This window comes from Odocoileus virginianus, chromosome 33 (genome assembly GCF_023699985.2).
Source record: "Odocoileus virginianus isolate 20LAN1187 ecotype Illinois chromosome 33, Ovbor_1.2, whole genome shotgun sequence".
Lineage (NCBI taxonomy): Eukaryota > Metazoa > Chordata > Mammalia > Artiodactyla > Cervidae > Odocoileus > Odocoileus virginianus.
The window spans coordinates 35,422,198-35,442,988 of record NC_069706.1 but is presented as its reverse complement, the minus strand read 5'-3'; the positions used below and the strand labels follow the sequence as shown (position 1 = coordinate 35,442,988).

The 20,791-nt window shown below is 44.9% G+C and overlaps 2 protein-coding genes across 4 annotated transcripts; one reads left to right on the top strand and one right to left on the bottom strand.

Moving 5' to 3' along the window:
- The first annotated feature begins 225 nt into the window (after positions 1–225).
- Positions 226–13,089, top strand: LOC110145137 (zinc finger protein 892). Of its 2 annotated transcripts, none has more exons than XM_020905316.2 (5): positions 226–2,671; positions 4,016–4,100; positions 4,645–4,733; positions 5,804–5,930; positions 7,521–13,089. In XM_020905316.2, the coding sequence occupies exons 2-5, from the start codon at positions 4,067–4,069 to the stop codon at positions 8,747–8,749; spliced, it is 1,479 nt and encodes a 492-aa protein (XP_020760975.2). In that variant the 5' UTR covers positions 226–2,671; positions 4,016–4,066; the 3' UTR covers positions 8,750–13,089. The 2 variants fall into 2 exon arrangements, with proteins under 2 accessions (XP_020760975.2, XP_070316452.1); XM_070460351.1 differs by lacking the exon at positions 226–2,671 and adding an exon at positions 2,820–3,270.
- An 803-nt stretch (positions 13,090–13,892) lies between these two features.
- On the bottom strand, positions 13,893–18,380 carry ZNF394 (zinc finger protein 394). 2 transcript variants are annotated; one of them, XM_020905313.2, is made up of 3 exons: positions 17,705–18,380; positions 15,842–15,968; positions 13,893–14,954 (listed from the first exon to the last, which is right to left on the bottom strand). In XM_020905313.2, exons 1-3 carry the CDS (start codon positions 18,113–18,115, stop codon positions 13,900–13,902), a joined length of 1,593 nt encoding a protein of 530 aa, XP_020760972.2. In that variant the 5' UTR covers positions 18,116–18,380; the 3' UTR covers positions 13,893–13,899. The 2 variants fall into 2 exon arrangements, with proteins under 2 accessions (XP_020760972.2, XP_020760974.2); XM_020905315.2 differs by lacking the exon at positions 15,842–15,968 and having other exon boundaries at positions 17,698–18,380.
- Positions 18,381–20,791: the final 2,411 nt, after the last annotated feature.

Genomic DNA, 20,791 nt, shown 5'->3' with positions numbered 1-20,791 from the left:
AGATTTTGACATGTGAGAAGCAAAACACAAAACAGAGGCTGAAGAGATGATATGATCAGAATGGAGACCCTCTCCCTCCAAACCTTCATGTACTTGAGTCACACCTCTGAGGAAGAGTTTTTATTTTGCCCTAGTTTGTAAAGAATGCAATTACTAGTTGTTGTTTTTAAGAGTAAAATGTTTTTTAAAAGAAATTTTGTCAAACACAGGACATTCTGTTGAGAAAACTTAAAATGATTCAAATTCAAACATCTCAGAGAAAACCAAGGCTGTTGTGTGGATGGACAACTTCGCTGGGATTTTTCTGTCTCTACATCCTTACACATTGTAGGGAGGCAGAAAAGGAAAGACGACCTCAACAGAAGTAGGTTACCTTTATTCAGGCAAGGAGGGGTGACAGTCGGCCTAACGACCAGGCTGATCGCCGAGAGGGATCAGGGAGGCGTCATACTTATAGGGAGGTTTGTGGAAGCGATAAGGGAAACGTTAATCAGGCAGGATATTTTGACTATTCTTTTGTTGAGATGACATTTGTAGTTGGGCAGGGGGTGATAAGTCCCAGATAGATGCAACCGGCCTGGAGCATCAGGGTGGAACTAAAATTCTGTTTTTACTCCGAAGTTAGATGATTCAGCAAGGGGCCTTTGAGACTGTTGTCCTCTTTTCTAGGTCCAAAAGACTCCTTAACACATCTTATGAAAGTCTTCCTGTAAAACAATTTCCCCGGTTTTACCACACTTTAAATTTAATGTGTTTCAAAATATCTCTGAACTGAGATATAATTCACTCTTTTAAAGCATATGGTCAGGACTTCCCTTGTGGTCCAGTGGCTAAAACTGTGCTTCCGCTGGAAGAGATTCAGGTTAAAGCCCTGGTCTGGAAATTAAGATCTTACATGCCCAGTTCAGTTCAGTAGCTCAGTCGTGTCCAACTCTTTGTGATCCCATGAACTGCAGAACGCCAGGCCTCCCTGTCCATCACCATCTCCCAGAGCTTGCTCAAACTCATGTCCATCAATGGCTCGGTGATGCCATCCAACCATCTCATCCTCTGCCTTCCCCTTCTCCTCCCGCCTTCAATCTTTCCCAGCATCAAGGTCTTTTCAAATGAGTCAGTTCTTCTCATCAGGTGGCTAAAGTATTGGAGTTTCAGCTTCTACATCAGTTCTTCCAATGAATATTCCGGACTGATTTCTTTTTAGAATTGATTGGTTGGATCTGCTTGCAGTCCAAGGGACTCTCAAGAGTCTTCTCCAACACCACAGTTCAAAAGCATCAATCCTTTGGTGCTCAGCTTTCTTTATAGTCCAACTCTCACATCCACACGACTACTGGAAAAACCATAGCTTTGACTAGATGGATCTTTGTTGGCAAAGTAATGTGTCTGCTTTTTAGTATGCTGTCTAGGTTGGTCATAGTTTTTCTTCCAAGGAAAAGGGTGGGACAAAAAAGAAGTACAGAGAACTGCTTTGGGTATGTTCACAGATTTGTACAGCCTTCAGCACAGTCAACTTTAGAACAATTTTTTTAATATCACCAAAAATAACTCTTTACCCATTAGCACTCACCCTTCACTCCCTTCTGCCCCTGTCCCCTCCAGCCCTAGGCAATCACTAATCTATCTACTTTCTGTTTCCATAGATTTACCTATTCTGGATACTTTCTATAAATGAAATGAAACAATGTTATCTTCTGTGTCTGGTTTCTCTCACTTTCATGTTTTCATTTCATTAAGGAGTTTACATTTTACTCCAGGGCAGAAGGAGTTACTGAAGTGTTCTGAGAAGAGTGACAAAAATTGATTTAATTTTTAAATCATCTTGCCTGCTTTGAATAGCACGGATTGAGGAAAGGCAAGATTAGAGGTGGAGAGTGTTTAGGTGACTATGGCGATTTGGACTAGAATGCCAACTGAGATGCAATGGGTTTCTCTGGATTTCTGCGAAGAACTAGAGGTAGAGCCTCCAGTGTTCTTGAGCCTGAGGGTATAAGTATCTTTTGTTTTGTTTGATCTTTGGTTCTAGGGAGTGGCCCTCCCCGTAGTGATGTTCCTAGGTCCGCACGATTCTCCCTGTTTGCTTCTTTCTCACATCTTTTTCTTGCTAACTCAGACTTCTTTCATCTATCAGGAGAACGGCTTCTCTCTCACCCCTTCCACTGCTTTTTAAATCAGCCAGAATGCTTTCAACCAAATCAGCGTTAGCATTAGGTTTCCAGAATTGAGACTATCATAAGAAAGGAGAAATATAGCAAAAATATTTTGTGTCATAGCGCCGCATCGCCCACCCCAGCGAATAATCAGACGCTAAAATCGCTCAGAGCTTCTCCGTTTATTCAGAAAAGAGATCAGGTGGAGAATGATCTCCACTTCGAGGCCGACTGGGAAGGCCCGCAGTTCTCTCCCCTCGCTCTGCAGACGCCCCCAGGACAGACACCAATGTCCCCGAGCCCTCTGGGAAGTGGAGTCCTTCCGCTGGGACCCCCGACCCGGCGCGGTCGTCTCCAAGTGCGCAGATGCGACTCCAGACAGAGCCTCGGGCTCGAGCCTTTTGTCTCCCCGCAGCTCGGTGGGTCCAGAAGGCGACGGTGTCCGCCTCCCCCGCCCCTCCCAGAGCGCAGCCCGGAGGGGATCCAGCCCTGGAGCCGGAGCCAGGTCCGCAACGAGTCCGTGGGTAAGAGAAAGCGGGTCAGAGGCGCGAGTCTCCGGGACCCGCCCGTCAAGCGCGCCGCTCTAACGCCACCTGCGGCAGCGCGGGCCAGGCTCTCAGGTTCTGGCCTCAGCGGGAAAAGGGCTAGGCCTTGCCCGCCTCCCGGCCCCATCCCCCGGGCGCTCCGCCGGGTATTTCCGGTTGGGTAGCGAGCTGGCTACCCTAGTCCTGAGCGAAGGGGCGCCCCGGAAGCGAGGTTGCCGCTACGTACTCTGGGAAATGGAGTCCGGGAGCCTGAAGGGCCCGTGGCCGACGGGGGAGTTGGGGAAGGGGAGAATGAGGGTTGGAGGGCTCGGCTTCCGAGATTCGGAGAGCGAGAGCGCCTCCCGCTGGTGTTGGCTTTAGGTCCTGTCACTCCACTGAAGCACTGCAGGTTCTGAACTTTGGGGACAGAAAGAAAAGAATGGAGTCCGTGTAGGACTCATTTCTCTTCTGTGCTTGCGCAGTTAGAGTCTGGTGGTTTAGTCATTAAATCGTGTCCGACTCTTGTGACCCCCACGGACCATGGACTGTAGCCCACCAGGCTCCTCTGTCCTTGGGATTTCCCAGGCAAGAATACTGGAGTAGGTTGCCATTTCCTTCTCCCAGGGATCGAACCCGAGTATTGCAAGCCAACTCTTTAACAACGGAGCCACCGGGGGTGAGGGATGGGGTGGGGTGGGGTGTCTGGATTAGAGTTTTGGGGGCTGCCTATATTTGGGGTCCAGGGTAAGGGGTTCGACTGTGAACGTGCAAGGGGTATCCCGGGCTGTTTATTTTCAGGGTCTTAAAGAGCGAGCGAAGAATCAGATGTTCAAGGACCCCATCTATCAGTTGCCCTGTTTTGTGAGTAGGAAGGATGGAGTAACTACTTTTAGTTATTGCGACGTTAATCACAGGCCGGCTTATAGCCATTTCTGTGCTTCAGGGTCTTAGGAGAATTTGTGGATCATACAGAACCAGTGTGTGACTAAGGCTCACAATCACTGCCCTGGCTCTCTCCTGCTTTTGCCTCGGTGTAGAATGTAGTGTCTGACCTGGGGACTCCAGAGGAGGGTCTTCCAGCTGTGAAATTTAATCTAGGCTAAATTATGAAGGTTCTAAGTAAAACAGAGTTACTGTTGAGGCCCTAGGACTTAAATGTGTGGAAATAAGCCTCCTAGGAGAAGAGGTAGAGGGAGATGCCCCAGAGAGTAGTAATCAACTTCAGAGCGGGGCAAGGCTAACCCCAAAATCTCTCCCTGAAGCTTCAGAGTAGAGTTGAATGATTTATATGAAAAAGTGGATTATATATTGCTGAAGAGTCCATGTTTATCTCGTCTGAAACAGTGAATTAGGAGGAAGTCCTAGCAATAACAAGAGGACAAGGAAAAGCTGATCATGGATTATCTGACCATTGAAGTTGAGGAAAATGGTAAGAATTACACAAATAAACATGGAGTTGAAAGTGGGGACAGATGGAGGAAATACCCTCGATAAGAATGAAAAGGTTAGGTGCCCCTGCATGACGGGAAAGGGAAACAGACACATGTCAGGAGAAGACCCCGAAGTAGAGAAACTGTAATCCGCCATGTTTGGAAATCCTAAGTAGACTCCTTGTCACACATTCCCCTCTCTCATCTTCCTCTTTTAGCGCTCTGTGCTCATACACATTCCCTCTGAGGCCGTGGAAGGGAGACTATTCCATAGTGCTTGCTTTTGTGGTAAAGAACAGGTCACACTTTTCCACTCCCATAGGAGTGTACCAAAATATTGACATACTATGTGTGCATTTGACTTTTTGGTCAAAGTGCTCTCCTGTTATTATCTTCCTCTATCCTTATCTGATCTTTTTGAGTTAAGTAGAGTAGGTCTTGCGTATACAATTCCTCTGGCTTGTGATAGCTTTTGTCCTTGTGAATTTGTAAGTGGGAAGATAGAATTTACCCACTTCATGGCTTTACTTCTGCTCCTTCCAGCTGTGACTACAGAAGATGCTTCTTTGTCCCCAGAGCAGAGCACAGAAGGAATGGAGCCTCCTGGAGAACCTCTTCCTGTTGAGTTCCAGGTGAGTTTGTGTTCCATTTCCCTCCTGTGAAATCTCAGCCTGCTGTTCAGAGTGTGTCCTCATTTCTTTCTTTCATCTCACTTCAGAGGTTCATGGAAATCTCATCTGGAGAACTGAACCAAAGTAATTTTTCCTTGGAGACTTGAAGCTCTGTGGGGAGCTCAGGCTGGAGCTTTAAATTTGGGAGGAATCTGTATGAATGATATTTCACGCTATGAAGCTGTAATCACTAAGCAAATGAATGTAGGTAGAAAGAGATGAGATCTTATTACTGTAGCTTCTAACACTTTGAGGTCAGGGAGATGAAGAGGCAAAGGAGACTGAGAGGATGTGGCCAGTGAGGCAGGGAGGGGAGGCCAGAAGTGTGCCATTCTGGTAGCTTTACAGACTCACAGATGTAAAATTAGTGGTTACCAGCTGTGGGGGTGGGGGGATACACGGTTGGGGAGTGGGAGGTATGAACTATTGGGTGTAAAAGAGGCTCAAGAATGTGTCACGCAGGGACTTCCCCTGGTGGTCCAGTGGTTGAGGATCTGCCTTATAATGCAGAGGATGTGAGTTCAATCCCTCGTCCAGGAACTGAGATCTTGTGTGCCTCAAGTAAAACCCGCAACTAAGATCTGACACAGCCTAATAAATATTTGCGAAAAGAGAATGTGTTATGCAACAGGGGGAGTATAACCAATATTTTCTAATAACTATAAATGGAAAGTAACCTGTAAAAATTGTATAAAAAAATAAATTTAAAAAAGAGTCTAACTTTGATGTCAGACTGCCTGGGTCCAAATCTCTGTTCTTACATCTGTAGATAATGTTAATAATGGTACTTACCTAATATAGTTATTACAAGAGGTTGTTCAAAGGACTTAATACATAGAAAAAAAAATGATAAATGTTAGCTATTATTACTGTTTTCCCTAACTCCGACTAATGCTTAGAAAATTTAGAATATTCCATTAAAATGGTTAAAATAAAGGTTTAACCTTCAGATTAAAAAGAACTTCCTATTCCAGATTGTTCTCTTCCCTCAAGGATCACCAAGTCCTATAAGAATGTACTTATTCTTCCAGGAATTGACAACAGTCAAGGATGAGGAAATGGACTTTACCTGTGTGGAGGAGGAACAGATAAATTCTGCCCGAAGGTACATGGGCATGGATATGAAGGTGGAGAATTGTGGGAACCTGGTATTTTGGGGTAAGGAAGTTATATTTCAATGCATACTGCTTACTGTGACATAAAACTTCTGCTGTGACTAATGACATCTAAATGCCATAGTTTATGCTTATGATCCAGAGAGCTCTGATCCTGTAGGGGATCCCTGATCACTTTGAGCTCAGAATTGGGCTTATTTTCTCTCTGGGAATGTAAAAGTTCACCATCTGTGGAACTGAAAAAGGAGAGCTCCTTTACATATATATATATTTAATTTTATTTATTATTTTTATTTTTCTGGCTGTGGTGTGTCTTTGTTGTTGCTCAGGCTTTCTCTAGTTTCAGAGAGCAAGGTCTGCCTTCTACTTGTGGTGCGTGGGCTTCTCATTGCAGTGGCTTCTCTCACTGTGGAGCATGGGCTCTAGGGCGTGCGGGCTTTGCTAGTTGCGGCCCACAAGCTTAGTTGCCCTGCAGCATGTGGAATCTTCCTGGAGCAGGGATCAAACCCATGTCCCCTGCATTGGCAGGTGGATTCTTAACCACTAGACCAGCGGGAAGTCTTGGATGATGTCTTTAAAGGAGACAGTGGGAAGGGGCAGGGACCATAGAGGGGAGCCTAAGACAGAACACTGAGAAGCATCAACATTTCAGAAGAAGAAACAGCAGGAAAACTTCCAGATAAGTAGAGGGATCAGGAGAAAAAACCTGGAGAGCTTAGCAATACAGAAGTCAAGAGAGAATGTATGTTAGTTCTATCTCAATAAAGATGGGGAGAAAAGCACCAGGAAAATGTTGTAAGGAGGAGCACATGGTGTCAAGTGCTGTTGAGGAGCCCGGGTGATCTACAGATGAAAAGGATCCACTGGATTTAGGTGACATATAAATGGTTAGTGACTTCAGTGAGACCAATTCCAACTGAGTGGTGGGGGGAGAAGCCAGACTGTGGTGAGTCAGGAGCAAGTGTGTGAGGAGATGATGTTCAAAATCTGATAAATTTGACTTTGGCAATAAAAGAAGGAAGAAAGAAAGGTGAGAGAGAGAGAGAAAGAAGGAAGGGAGGAAGAAAAGAAGGGAAGGAAAGAATGAAGGGAGGGAGGGGTCAGTGGTTAGTGGAGACACACAATCATAGGGAAAGCATATGCTAAACAAACAAAAAAATCTGCTTTTAAAAAAGGACTAAAGATAATGATTAAAAAAAATCAAATATGGTTGTCTCTAATACATGTCTTCATGTAAGTGATTTTTTTTGTCCAATACTTTTTCAAAACTGCCCAGTCTCGACCTGTGTTTTCATCCCCCCACCCCGCCCACTTCCTTAGTTATTTTGTTGACATTTATTTTCATCCTGCCTGCTTATCTTCTTCCATGGCTAGTCTGTTCAGTTTTCCATTCTTTCAGGTGTAGCATCGTCATTGTCTGACCTTGTATTGTGCTTCATCTTCATCATTTTCCCATCTCTGTTATTCACTGAAACTTTGTCACCTGCCATTGCCATGAGGCTTTTTCTGAGAACATTCAAACAAACATTTTTAAAGGACATCAATTTAATTTTCTTTAACTTCTTGCCACCTCAGCAGTTTTCTTTCTGTCCACACAGAGAACACAAATATTTGTACTCTTTATTTATTTCAGATTCTAAATCTACACCTGAAACTAAAGTGTCCCTTTCAATGCAGGAAGTTTCTGAAGGAGTATCATCAGAAAGGGAGGTGATAATAGAAAGACTTATAAAGGATGATTCCTGGGACTCCAGATGGATAAAAACCTGGGAATATGGAGGCATGTTAGAAAGGCAGCAAGGAAATCAGAAGAAAGGTTTAAGGCAAGTCATAATTAAGCACAAGAGAAACCCTATGGAGGATTGTACTGAAATAGGGGAAAGTTCAAACCCAATTAAACATCTGAACATTTACTCAGTGAAAAAGCCTTGGAAGTGCAGTGAGTGTGACAAGTCCTTCAGCTACTACTCAGCTTTTATCCTCCACCAGAGGATTCACACAGGAGAGAAGCCCTATGTATGTACTGAATGTGGAAGGGCCTTCACCCGGAGCTCATCCCTTATCCAGCATCAGAGAATCCACACTGGAGAGAAACCCTATGAGTGTAATGAGTGTGGGAAAGCTTTCAGTCACCGATCAGCCCTTATTCAACACCGTATCATTCATACGGGAGAAGAGCCCTATGACTGCAGTGGATGTGGAAAGGCTGTCAACCAGAGCACGCACCTCATCCAGCACCATAGAATACACACTGGACAGAAACCCCGTAAATGTAAAGAGTGTGGGAAAGCTTTCAGTGACACCTCCTCCCTTATTACACATCAAAGGGTCCATACTGGAGAAGAGCCCTATGGGTGTAAGGAGTGTGGGAAGGCCTTTAGTGACAGGTCAGGCCTTACGCAGCATCAGAGAACTCATACAGGGGAGAAGCCCTGCGAATGTAGTGAATGTGGGAAGGCTTTCAGTTACTGTTCAGCTCTTATTCAACATCAAGGAACCCACACTGGGGAGAAACCTTACAAATGTCATGACTGTGGGAAAGCCTTCAGTGACCGCTCAGCTCTCATAAGACATCAGAGAATTCATACTGGAGAGAAACCTTACAAGTGTAATGAATGTGAGAAAGCCTTCAGCCAGAGCTCATCCCTAACGAAGCATCTAAGAACTCACACTGGAGAGAAACCATATAAATGCAATGATTGTGACAAAGCCTTTAGCCAGAGTTCTTCTCTTATTCAACACCAGAAAATTCATGCAGGAGAAAAATGCTACAAATATAAGAAATGTGAGAAAACTTTCAGTATGTGTTCAGCCTTTCATCAACATGGAGAAATTCATGATGAATATAAGGCAGTGAATTGATGAAATAATTATGCACTGTCTCCTGATTGTACAGACCTCCAAATATTGGTCTTCCCAAGTGGCACTACTGGTAAAGAACCTGCCTGCCAATTCAGGAGACATAAGAGATGGGGTTCCATCCTTGGGTGGGGAAAATCCCCTAGAGGAGGGCATGGCAATCCACTCCAGTATTCTTGCCTGGAGAATCCCTTGGACAGAAAAACCTGGTGGGCTACAGTCCAAAGGGTCACTAAGAGTCAGACATGACTGAAGTGACTTAGCATACACGCATAAGATGGACCTAGAGATTATCATATTAAATTAAGTAAGTCAATGGAGAAGGAAATGGCAACCCACTCCAGTGTTCTTGCCTGGAGAATCCCAGGGACGGCGGAGCCTGGTGGGCTGCCATTTATGGGGTCGCACAGAGACGGACACGATTGAAGTGACTTAGCAGCAGTAAGTAAGTCAAACAGAGAAAGACAAATATGATTTATATGTGGAATCTAAAAAATGATACCAATAAACTTATTTACAAAACAAACGGACTCACAGACATAGAAAACAAACTTCTTCTTACCAAAGGGAAAAGGTCCGGGAGGGGGGTAAGTTAGGAATTTGGAAATAACATATCCAAACTACTATATATATAATGGGTAAACAAAAAGGACCTACTGTGTGGCACAGAGAGCTATGCTCAATATTTTATAATGACCTATAACAGAAAAGAATCTGAAATAGAATATATATATATATAACCAAATCACTTTGCTGCCTACCAGAAACTAACACATTATAAATTGACTATACTTCAATAAAAATAAGTCAGTTAATTAAAAAAATCCTTAGGTTAATCAGTGTGCAACCAAGATGAAAAGTACCACTGATTGAGATTCTTTCTGCACAAGGATCAACTCAATGTGATAGGACGGTTACAGGCAGCCAAAAGGATATTAACAACCTCCATTAGCTCGCAAGAGCTCTTTGTGTCCTTGTTTCTGCTTTATCTTTCTCCTGCTAATAACATCATCTTTTTAAATTAATTAATTAGACTGCACTGGGTCTTAGCTGCTGCACACAGTGTATTCACTGAGACGTGCGGGAACTTTCATCACAGTGCACAGAATCTTAGTTGCCCCATGGCAGGTAGGATCTTAGTTCTATGACCAGGAATCGAACCCCTGCCTCCTGCAGTGGAAGTGCAGAGCCCTAACTATTGGACCACCAGGAAGTTCTCTGTAGGCTGGTCAGTGATGGCCATTCTGACTGATGTGAGGTAGTACCTCATTGTAGTGTTGGCCTAAATGTTTCTACAGCTAACAGTGTGCCTGTTGGCCATTTGGATGTCTTCCTTGGAGAACTGTCTATTTAGATCATCTGCCCATTTGTTTGATTGGGTTGACTGGTATTTTGTTATTGAGTTGTTTGAGCTGTTTGTATATTTTGCAAAGTAAGCCCTTAGTTGCAAAATTTGCAAAAACTATATAGTAGTCTGTCTTTTCATTTTCCTTATAGTTTGCTTTGCTAAAGCTTGTAAGTTTGATTAGGTCTCTTTTGGGAGACTGAGTTAAGAAAACATTGGTTTGATTTATGTAAAAGATACTTTAAATACAGAAAATTCAAAAGATGAAAAAGGATATACAATGAAAACACTAGTCATAAAAAGCTGGAGTGGATATATTAATATCAGATAAAATAGAATTTAAGAACAGATATTATCTTAGATATAGAAGGATTTTATGATGATGAAAGGATCAATTCACCAAGGTGAGTAATTGTTGAGTGTGTAATTAAGTCACAATTATGAATGCGATTTTAGTGTTACACATAAAATTTAGAATTCTGGGTTATTAATATATTATGTGCTTAATATCACACCCTCCAAAATCACAAAGTAAAGACTGACAGAACTAAATAAAAATAGAAAAGTGGGCAATTTTATAAATAGAAATTTTAACACTTCATTCTCAGAAGTTGATAGAACAACTAGACAAAATATTAAAGACATAGAATATCTGAACCACACTATCTACAATCTTCAATTGATTGACATATATAAAATACTTGATAGAATATACAACAACTTCAGAATGCATACTACTTTAAAAAAATGTATTTGGCTGTGTCAGGTCTTAGTTGTGGCTTGCAGGATCTTTTGATGTGGCACCCATCAGAGCTTAGTTGCTCGGGGGCATGTGGTGTATCTTAGTTCCCTGACCAGATTCCACTGATCTGCTAGAGTGGCTCACAGAACTCAGAAATAACAGTTTAGAGACTTCCCTGATGGTCCAGTGGCTAAGACCTCCAGCTCCCAGTTCAGGGGGGCCTGGGTTCAATCCCTGGTCAGGGAACTAGATCCTGCCTGCTGCAACTAAGATCCGACAGCAGCCAAATAAATAAATATTGAGAAAAACAGTTTACTTACCACTGTTTCACTGTAAAAGGATAGAACTCAGGATCAGCCAGAGGGAAGAGATGCTCAGGATGCAGGGGGCAGGGCAGTAGCGCTTCCAACCCTCTCTGGGCACGCCCCCAGCACCTCCACCAGTTCAGCAACCAGTGTCTGCATTTTTATGGGGGTTCGTTGCATAGGTGTTGTGGGCCGAGTCATTGGCCTCTGGGGACTGATTGAACCCCAGCCTGTCCCCTCCCCTCAGGTGCTAGGGGTGAAGGTTCTAACTTGCTCACAAGCCTTGGCCCCTGGCAACTAGCTGTATCCTTAGGAGTTTTCCTCATTAACATAAAACTCAGAAGTTAAGGGATTTGTTAAGATAACAAGACGCTTCTCTCACCTGTGTGGCTGTGCAGCAACTTCAGAAACGGAGGAGGACTTCCCTGATGGCTGGTGGCACAGTGGATAAGAATCCTCCTGTCAATGCATAGGACACAGATTTGATCCCTGGTCCAGGAAGATCCCACATGCTGTGAAGCAACTAATCCCGTGTACCACAACTATGGAGCCTGCACACCTACAGCCTATGCTCCACAACTAGAGAAGCCACTGCAATGAGCAGTCTGCACACCACAACAGAGTAACCCGTGCCTCAGAGAAAGCCCATGTGCAGCAGTGAAGAGCCAACACAGCCAAAAATAAATAAAAAACCAAAGAGAAAAGCCCAAGGATTAAAAGATGCTCCTCTGCACTCATTCCCTAAGAAATTCCAAGCACTTTAGGAACTCTGTGCCAGAAACAGGCAGGAAGACCAAATATATATATTTCTTATTTAAATCACAATATCACAGTGGGGAAAAGGAAAAAGACTCATTCACTTAAGACCCTGGAGGAGATGAGAGAGAATGACTTCAGGGCCCAGGGGGAGAGGAGAGGAGGGGTGAGGACCACACAGGGGAGGTCTCTGGACGTTTATCCGCAGCCTCTCCTGTTGGGCTGCCTCCCCTGAGGCCCCGGCTCCAGTCTTGCTCCTCCAAAAACTTTCTGGATCCCAGTGACCCCTCCCTTCCTCCCCCTTCAGGCCTGGCAGGTAGTGGTGCCCACGACAGCCAGCCCGGCAGCTTCTGCCTGCCTGGTGAGTCCCAGTAGCCTGTCCATCCCTGTGGGAGCAGCCCGCACGCTGCCTCATTCTGTGTCCCCCTGGGAGGGCGCCGTCTCTTTCATAGAACTGGGCAGAAGAACCACGTGGTGAGGAAGGTGGGAGTGCACACAGCAGGGTCGGCAAGCTCACCTGGACCCGGGAGCGGTTTTACGGGGTCACAGCCACCCCCGTCCACTCTCCTGTTGTCTGTGCTGCCAGAGCAGAGTTGAGGGAACACAGCAGAGACCAAACGGCCAGAGAAGCCTCACACACTGACCACGTGTCCTTCCAGAGAACATGTGTGGCTCTAGCATGGAAGAAAGAACATGCGTGACCTGAGGGTTGGAGACGAGTTGAGCTCTGAGTCTGCGGATGAACTGGATGAGCCTCGGCTGTAGGACAGTAATAATACTGCGGCCCGCAGAACTGTGATAAGAACTGCAGCTGTAATGAGTCTGTTTCCAGGGGTTGCTGTCCTTTGAGGACGTGGCTCTGTACTTCACCAGGCAAGAGTGGGACACGCTGGACTGGGCTCAGAAGGCCCTCTACAGGGACGTGATGCTGGACAACTACAGACACGTCATCTTCTTGGGTACGGAGTCAGCTTGAAGGTGAGGGGAATGGGTTTAGGGAGGGCTCATGAGTATACCTGGTATTTATTACAAGCGTGTTACTTCCTTAAAAATGATATGAAGCAAATATGTCCTACTCAAGAGTTGATTCATCTGTGTGGTGTATTTGTGAACGTTCTTTAAAATTGTTCTATTCTACGCTTGCCTGTATGTTGGCAATATTTCACAATAAACTGGTCCATGTGTTTTAGCAGAATATCACAGTTCAAAAGTATATAAATAGGGACTTCCCTGGTGGTCCAGCAGTTATGTCTTCACCTTCCAATGCAGGGGTTGTGGGTTCGATGTCTGGTCAGGGCACTGAGATACCACATTTCTAAAAGAAGTAAATAAATCCCATGGAGAACATCAGTACTAAAAAAAAAAAAAAAAAAAAAGGACTCACTTTCATTTAAAAAAATATTTTGAACCTACTCATAACACAGAGACTCACAGACATGAAACAAACTTATGGTTACTGGCAGAGAGGGATAGTTAGGGAGTTTGGAAGGTCATGTACACACTGCTATATTTAAAATGAATAACCAACAAGGACCTATTGTATAGCACATGGAACTCTCTCTGTTCAATGGTGTGGCAGCCTGGATGGGAGGGGAGTTTGGGGGAGAATGGGTACATGTATACGCATGGCTGAGTTCCTTCACTATTCATCCGAAACTATCACATCGTTAATCAGCTATACCCCAATACAAAATAAAAAATTCAAAAGAAAAAAAAAGGTTTGGTCCAAAAGTGGAGGCCCCCGAAGAGTGACAAGGGCAGAACTCTGACGGGTCACCTTTGCTCTTGCTGAAAGCATGTTCTGACTCACACCCTCTTCCTTCAGGGCAACAGGCTCTCAAAGGGCATCCTGAGACTAGTTGAACTCAGTCTGTCTTGGGGGTGATGCCAAAAGGCAATACAATCCATAATTACTGAAATACTCCAAAGAACATAGTTTCTGAAAGAGAGAGAAAGAGAAGGAGGGAAAGAGAGAAGGGAATAAAACGACTCATGAAGAAGCAGGTCAAAATGATGGGACTTTATTTCTGTGGATTCTTTGGTGTCGGACGAGGTGTGAGCTCTGTCTGAAGCTGTCCCCACAGTCGAGACATCTGTAAGGTTTCTCTCCGGTGTGAGTCCTCTGGTGTTTAACGAGGGTCGCGCTCTGACTGAAGCGCCTCCCGCACACGGAACACCCGTAGGGCCTCTCCCCGGTGTGGATCTTCTGGTGTTTGGAGAGGTCGGAGCAGCGTTTGAAGCTCTTGTTGCACTCCTCACACGTGTAGGGTCGCTCCCCCTCGTGTGTCCTCTGGTGTCTGAAACGACCGGCGGTGCGGCAGGTCTCCCCGCACTCCTTACACGTGCAGCGCCTCTCCCTCAGGTGGGTTCTCTGATGCCGGCTGAGGTGTGAGCTCTGTCGGAAGCTGTCCCCACACTTGGGACAGGTGTAGGGCTTCTCTCCAGTGTGTGTCCGCTGGTGTTTAACGAGGGTCGCGCTCTGACTGAAGCGCCTCCCACACACAGGACACCCGTAGGGCCTCTCCCCAGTGTGGATGCGATGGTGTTTAAGGAGGTCGGAACGCTGTTTGAAGCTCTTTTCACAGGTGTCACATGTGTAAGGCCTTTCTTCATGGAACCACCTCTGAGTCTCAAATAGGCCCGAATGATGGCGATTTTCCTCACTGTCGAGAGATTCGTGAGGTTTCACCATATCTAACCTGTGCTGGCAGTTCCCATATTCATCTACAGTGACGGGTCTCCCTGCTGTTGGGATGTACTGACCAGGAACAAAGTCTGAACTCTCGGCACTGGTCCTGAATTCATTGTTTTTGACATCTTCTTCGCTGGGACCGTTCCTGAGATCTGAGGTGTGGGTGACTCCCTGATCTGCAGGAGAATCTTCACGTTTCGGCGATGAGGGGTCTCCCAAGGGCTTCTCTCTCCTGTCCTGCTGGGTGTCACCACACTCAGAAGATAGGGGAGCCTTCTCCTGAAATCCTTGTAGCTGCCCTGGAGGCTCCACTTCTAGAATTTCTTGCTTTGGAATCAACTCTTTGTTCTCAATTCTGGTTTCCGAACCTGAAATATTAAAATACGAGTTGCTGACATTTCATCCCCTGGCAGGAGTGATTAAGAAAGTACTAGCAGAGAAACACCGCCCCCCCACAAAGCCCTTTTCATGTTCTCTATGAAACCACTCCTGAAGTTAAATTATTTTAATTAACCTGTCAAATGTGCTCACTTATACAAGTCCTGTTTCTTTCCTTTTATAATTGTGCCTGCACCCACCAACCCATCTCTCTTCCCCTAACCCCACTTCATAAGAACACAGGGAGAGACAGACAAGAATGATTGGCATAATGCTCTGTGTAATGGTAAAAAACTAGAAGCCTTAACATCTGTTGACAGAATGGATAAGTGAATATTAGGATGAAATATATAGAGATGTTAAAAGGAATAAACTAGAGCTACACGTATCAACATGGATAAAAATCCCAAAAATGTGATGTGGAGAAAAAAGGCAAGGTGCAAAAGGACCATACAGTAATACAACGTATATATACTGTAAAAACATGTCAAAATACTGTATATGTTTACATGTTTATATATATTTATATATAATACATACAGAAAGTGTATATGTGGCTACATGTATATGTAGAAAGAATATAAAACAAGCATAGAAATGGTAAATCAGGATATTGGTCACTTCTGGAGAAAGACTGAGGGGATAGCTTTCGAGGGGGGTACACTGAGCTTCACCTGGTGCTATGACTGTAATATATGCACCATATAAAAAACTGACTCTATCACCTGACAATATAGAACAGAAAGGTCTTGCCTCAGTCACAAAAGGGGCTTGAAGGCTCTCAATCTCTGTGAATGGCAGCCTGGCTCAGGGGTTTTCTGAAGCGAGCCCTCCACCAGTCACACCCAGCTGGAGACGGGCAGAGCCCAGCACTCACTTGGTGACACTGCGTTCTCATGACCCTTCGGTGCACTCTCCCTGAAGAAGGGCTTCTGTGCTGGCCCCAGACGCTCCCACTCCTCCCAGGTTAGAGGCACGGCCACATCCTGGGCTGGCACCAAGCCCTGTAACAACAGGAGACCTCCCCTCAGCACCTGCCATCCCAGGCCGGTGTCACCAGCAGTGCCGGCCTGAGGCTGGATTCAGAGAAGAGTCCACAGGCCCTGAGAAATCAAGTAATGACTGAGGGAGTCTTTATCAGTGAGCCTTGTACTGAGGTGGGAGTTGCAAAGTGACCAAAGACAGAAGCGGACATTCTCCTGCAACCCTGAAAAGCCTTTCTGTGGACTGTCTACACTCATTTGAGGGGAGAGCAAAATACTCCTTTGAGTTATATTGCTGTGATTTATGGGGCTTCCCAGGTGACGCTAGTGGTAAAGAATCTGCCTGCCAATGAAGGAGATGCAATAGACGTGGGTTTGATTCCTGGATTGGGAAGATCCTGTGGAGAAGGAAGTGGTAATCCACAAGTATCCTTGCCTGGGAAATCCCATGGCCAAGAGGAGCCTGGCGGGCTACAGTCCATGGGGTCACAAAGAGTCAGACACAACTGAGCACACATACACACACTCTGATTTATCAAAACAGAAACCTGATATGGATTCAAAATACACAGGTTAACCGAAGTCCCCAGTTCCAATGCTGGCTCTCAGACACTACTTCCTCTTGTGTGACATGGATACAAAGATCTATCTTCAGAGGAAGGTACCTCACCAACAGGACTAATTATTTGTTTTCCCTGAGCCTCTCTCTCCTCTCCTTGTAAAGGAAAACCACCTTCCTGTGTGTCTCCTCTGCTCTCAGTACTCTGAATATTCACTACAACAATATCGCGTCTGACACCAGATGTGTGCATTTCCACAGGTCAAGCAGTTATGCGGCACCAGCTGGTGGGCTTCCTACAGTTTAACAACTCTGACCCCACTGACCTGGCGGTGGTGTGAGATCCCACAGGTTAAGAGCTGTCTTACAAGACTGCTCCCCTCCTCCATACATCAATTCCAAGTCCACGCCATCACCTATGTACCTGCTTTTGACCAACCAGCTATAGATTGGAGGTTTCCAAGACTCTTCTTTGAGTTCGATTAATTTGCTAGTGGCTCCAGAATGCAGGACAATAGTTTACATACTAGATTACCAGTTTATTATAAAAGAATATATATCAGCAACAGTCAGATGGAAGAGATGCATTGGGCAAGGTCTGGAGGGGGTGGTCCTAAGCTCAGGAGCTTCTCTCCCCTTGAAGCTGGGATGGGGGCAGGGCTGTGTTGCCCTCCCACTTAAGTAGATGAGCTTACCAACGGGGGAGCTCTCTGAACCGCATACTCTTGTGATTTTATGAAGGCTTCATCATGTAGGCAGGATCAATTATTAACTCCATTTCCAGCCTCTCTTCCTGTTCTGCAGTATCATTATCAATTGAGGGAGGAGGGAGAAAGTCATTCAAAACGTTAAAAAGTAAAAGGATGCTCACATTCAAAGTAGTGGGGAGCTCTGTTCTTATACATCGTTTAAGGACACTTTCCACCTTGACATCTTTCTTTCCCAATCTAGTTAGACACGAGGGTGTTTTACACTGAGGAAACAATACTTCTGTGCCGGTTTTGTGCGGAAAGGTCTACAACTCAAGGACCTCTTCCTGGACGGGTTTATTTGTCACCGCTTCCTACAAAGGAAAGACTGTTTCTTTCATGCACATCCTAAGGTTCACGCAAAATGTAATAAGGAAGTAAAGAACTTCTGAAACCCATAGCATCCCTCACACCTCCACCCCCACTCCCAGAACACTTTTACCTCTCACCTGGCGTGAGGTCCCAGCAGGCTCTCTCTGAAGAGACCGCACCAAGGCGGCCGCCTCGTCCCCGCTCTGCGGGCAGTGCTTCCGCACCCAGGCCTGGAGCTTCTGGGGCAGGATAGTCAGGAACTGCTCCAGCACCAGCAGCTCCAGGATCTGCTCTTTTGAGTGCACCTCGGGCCTCAGCCATCGACAACAAAGTTCCCTGAGCCGGCTCAGCGCCTCTTCCGGTCCGGCCACCTCCCGATAACGGAACTGCCTAAAATGACATCGAGAAGTTTCGGGATCCGGACAGTGCCCGGGCCGGTCGGAATCCCCACTTCCGGGGGAGTCTTCCTCCACTTTCACTGTCCGAAGCCCCTCATCTAGGGCCAGAGGGGCGACCCTGCTTTGACCTGCGGTCCAGCTCCAACTCATCCTTCTCCCGCTCGTGCGCCCTTTCCCGGAGTTCCACCTTCAGCTGAGGCGACAGCAAACCCAGCAAAAAGCCGCAGAACACATCCGATCTCCCCGAAGAAGCGGCTGCCGAATGTCGGGTCCTAAAAGGATCCCATCTCCCCGGGCCCCGTCCCAGACTCCTCCTACCTAGAAGCTGTCAAATCCCGCGACAAAAAACTACTAACTGCCCGAGTCGGAAGTGCGTCACCGGCTCCCTGCGGTGCCCTCCCCTCGGGGCATTTCTGGGCCTCTCTAGGCTCCTCGGAGGAATGACTTGCGTCTCTGTGGTTTGTTATCATTACCTTTTCCAGAGGTACTCTTGGTGGCTCACACGGTAAAGAATCCGCCTGCAATGCGGGAGACCTGGGTTCAGTCCCTGAGTTGGGAAGATCTCCTGGAGAAGGGAGCGGCTACCCAGCCCAGTATTCTGGCCTGGAGAATTCCATGGACAGAGGAGCCTGGCCGACTACCGTGCATGGGGTCGCAAAGAGTAGGACACTGAGAGTCGTACACGACTGAGCGACTTTCACTTTCACCTTGTAGTGTGGAGCTTACAGTCCTCAAGTTTGCAGAACTAAAGGATATTCTTCCTTTAAAATAAATGTCATTCCTTCTGAATTCTTGAAAATCTTTCATCTTTAGATTAAGTATGAGAAGGAATCTTATCATTGTTTCAAAGAGAAAAAAAGAAACAAAAGAAAAATATCAAACCTGTGTTTCACTTGCATTCCTTTGTATGCAATAATAATCAAAATTTTGCAAAAAATCATTCAAAAGCAATCACATGCCTTAGCTTTGTAGCAACTTTCTTCTCAAAGTTGGCTCATTACCATGTTAAACATTTATAGTAAGTTTGAGAATATATTTGTCAAATTATATGTCTTATGTTTAAAAAGTATGTTTCATATGATCATAAAATAAATTTAAAATATAATTGTATATGAAAAATTGTATAGGTGATAAAAATATGTACCATTCAATTGTTTCTACGTTTAACAAACATCACTTTTATTTGAGAATAACCAAAAGAAAGAATGTCATTCTTAACAAATTATCTGTGAAGAAAATTGTATAAATTTGGTTTTAGGGAAAGTTAAAAGTTCCAGTTGTACAATAAAGTGGTCACTGATCCATCGGTTACACTTAGGCAAGAAAGGTTTGTAGAGTGTCTTCCACATGTGAAGGCATCATAGGTGACACTACAGATGCAAAACTGGGAAGATATGTTCCCTGTCCTCAAGTTGCTCACCGTCTCCTCATGGAGACAGACACTTAAATTACAGGACAGTGTGGTAAATGCAATACTTTGAGGTGTATGTAGCATCTGTTTGGATAAGCAGAGATGTAAATGATCAACCATGCCTGATGGGGAGTGTACGGTAAAAGGCTTCACAGAAGAGATTAAGTTTAAAAAGTCCATGTGAAAAAAAAAAAGTCCATGTGGACTGAAGACATATTTTAATTAAAAAGTGGGTTAAATATATAGGCAATAGACACAACTAAAGCAACTTAGCACACGCATACTTTAGTTTAAAATTTACATGAAATCATCTGCATTATTTAAGAAATGAAGAATTATCTGAGCTACAAATGTGTGTGTTCGTGCTCAGCTGTGTCTGACTCTTTGTGATCCCAAGGACTGTAGTCTGTCAGACTCCTCTGTCCGTGGGATTTTCAGGCAAGAATACTGGAGTGGGTTGCCATTTCCTTCTCGAGGGGATCTTCCCAACCCAGGGATCGAACCACCGTCTGCTGCTTGGCAGACAAGTTCTTTACCACTGAGCCACCAGGGAAGCTCTATATAAGTTACACTAAGGGAAATTCATTTAAAAACCATTTGTTTAAGTACAATTAATGTCCTGATTTATGAATGCAAATTCCCAAGCAGGGTCAAGATTTCATACAACATATTAATGGACTAAAGTTTAAATTATAAACTTTAAAAATTATTTCCAAAGTTTGTGCAAAAGCACAGGTGGTCAATTCCTACTTTGGGTTCTAGCAGTTGAAGTGACTGTACTAGTCTGTTGTGATCTGTTTTGACTGGACATTAATAGGACATGAAACAGGCAAGGGCAGATTTTTCAGGATTATTTTTTATGTTGAACATGAAAGTGTTAGTCGCTCAGTCCATGTAAATATAATCAAGTATCTTATATAATGCACATACACGCATATATACTACACTAGTGTGCGTGCTAAGTCACTTCAGTCCTGTCCGACTCTGTGACCCCATGGACTGTAGCCTGACAGGCTCCTCCATCCATAGAATTCTCCAGGCAAGAATACTGGAATGGGTTGCCAGTTTCTTCTCCAGGGGATCTTCCCCACCTAGGGATTGAACTCAGGTCACCTGCATAGCAGGAAGATTCCTTACCGTCTGAACCACCAAGGAAGCCCAATTTTTATGTTAAAAATCACAAATTCACTACTCTCAAGGCTCATCTTTGTCATTTTACAAATCTGGAGCAACATGTGATAATTTAATGAGATAACTTGTCGAATGTTTACATCTCATCTCCCTAGTTGGTTTGAAAGTCTCTGGAGGGCAGAAACTTTGCACAAGTCTACCTCTTCATCTGTGTAGGAACGCTATCATGATCTGGCAGAAAGTCACAAGTTCTTTTCCCAGTATTGCAGGACAAGGCTTTGACT

Bases quoted from the DNA above. Each gene is read 5' to 3' on its own strand.
- LOC110145137 (XM_020905316.2), top strand. From the start codon at position 4,067: ATGGATTATCTGACCATTGAAGTTGAGGAAAATG. The intron at 4,101-4,644 runs GTAAGAATTACA...TGCTCCTTCCAG, and splicing joins CATTGAAGTTGAGGAAAATG to CTGTGACTACAGAAGATGCT. The intron at 5,931-7,520 runs GTAAGGAAGTTA...TATTTATTTCAG, and splicing joins TGGGAACCTGGTATTTTGGG to ATTCTAAATCTACACCTGAA.
- ZNF394 (XM_020905313.2), bottom strand. From the start codon at position 18,115: ATGAGTTGGAGCTGGACCGCAGGTCAAAGCAGGGTCGCCCCTCTGGCC. The intron at 15,969-17,704 runs GTGAGAGGTAAA...CTGTTGTTACAG, and splicing joins CTGCTGGGACCTCACGCCAG to GGCTTGGTGCCAGCCCAGGA. The intron at 14,955-15,841 runs GTGAGTGCTGGG...TTAATATTTCAG, and splicing joins TGAGAACGCAGTGTCACCAA to GTTCGGAAACCAGAATTGAG.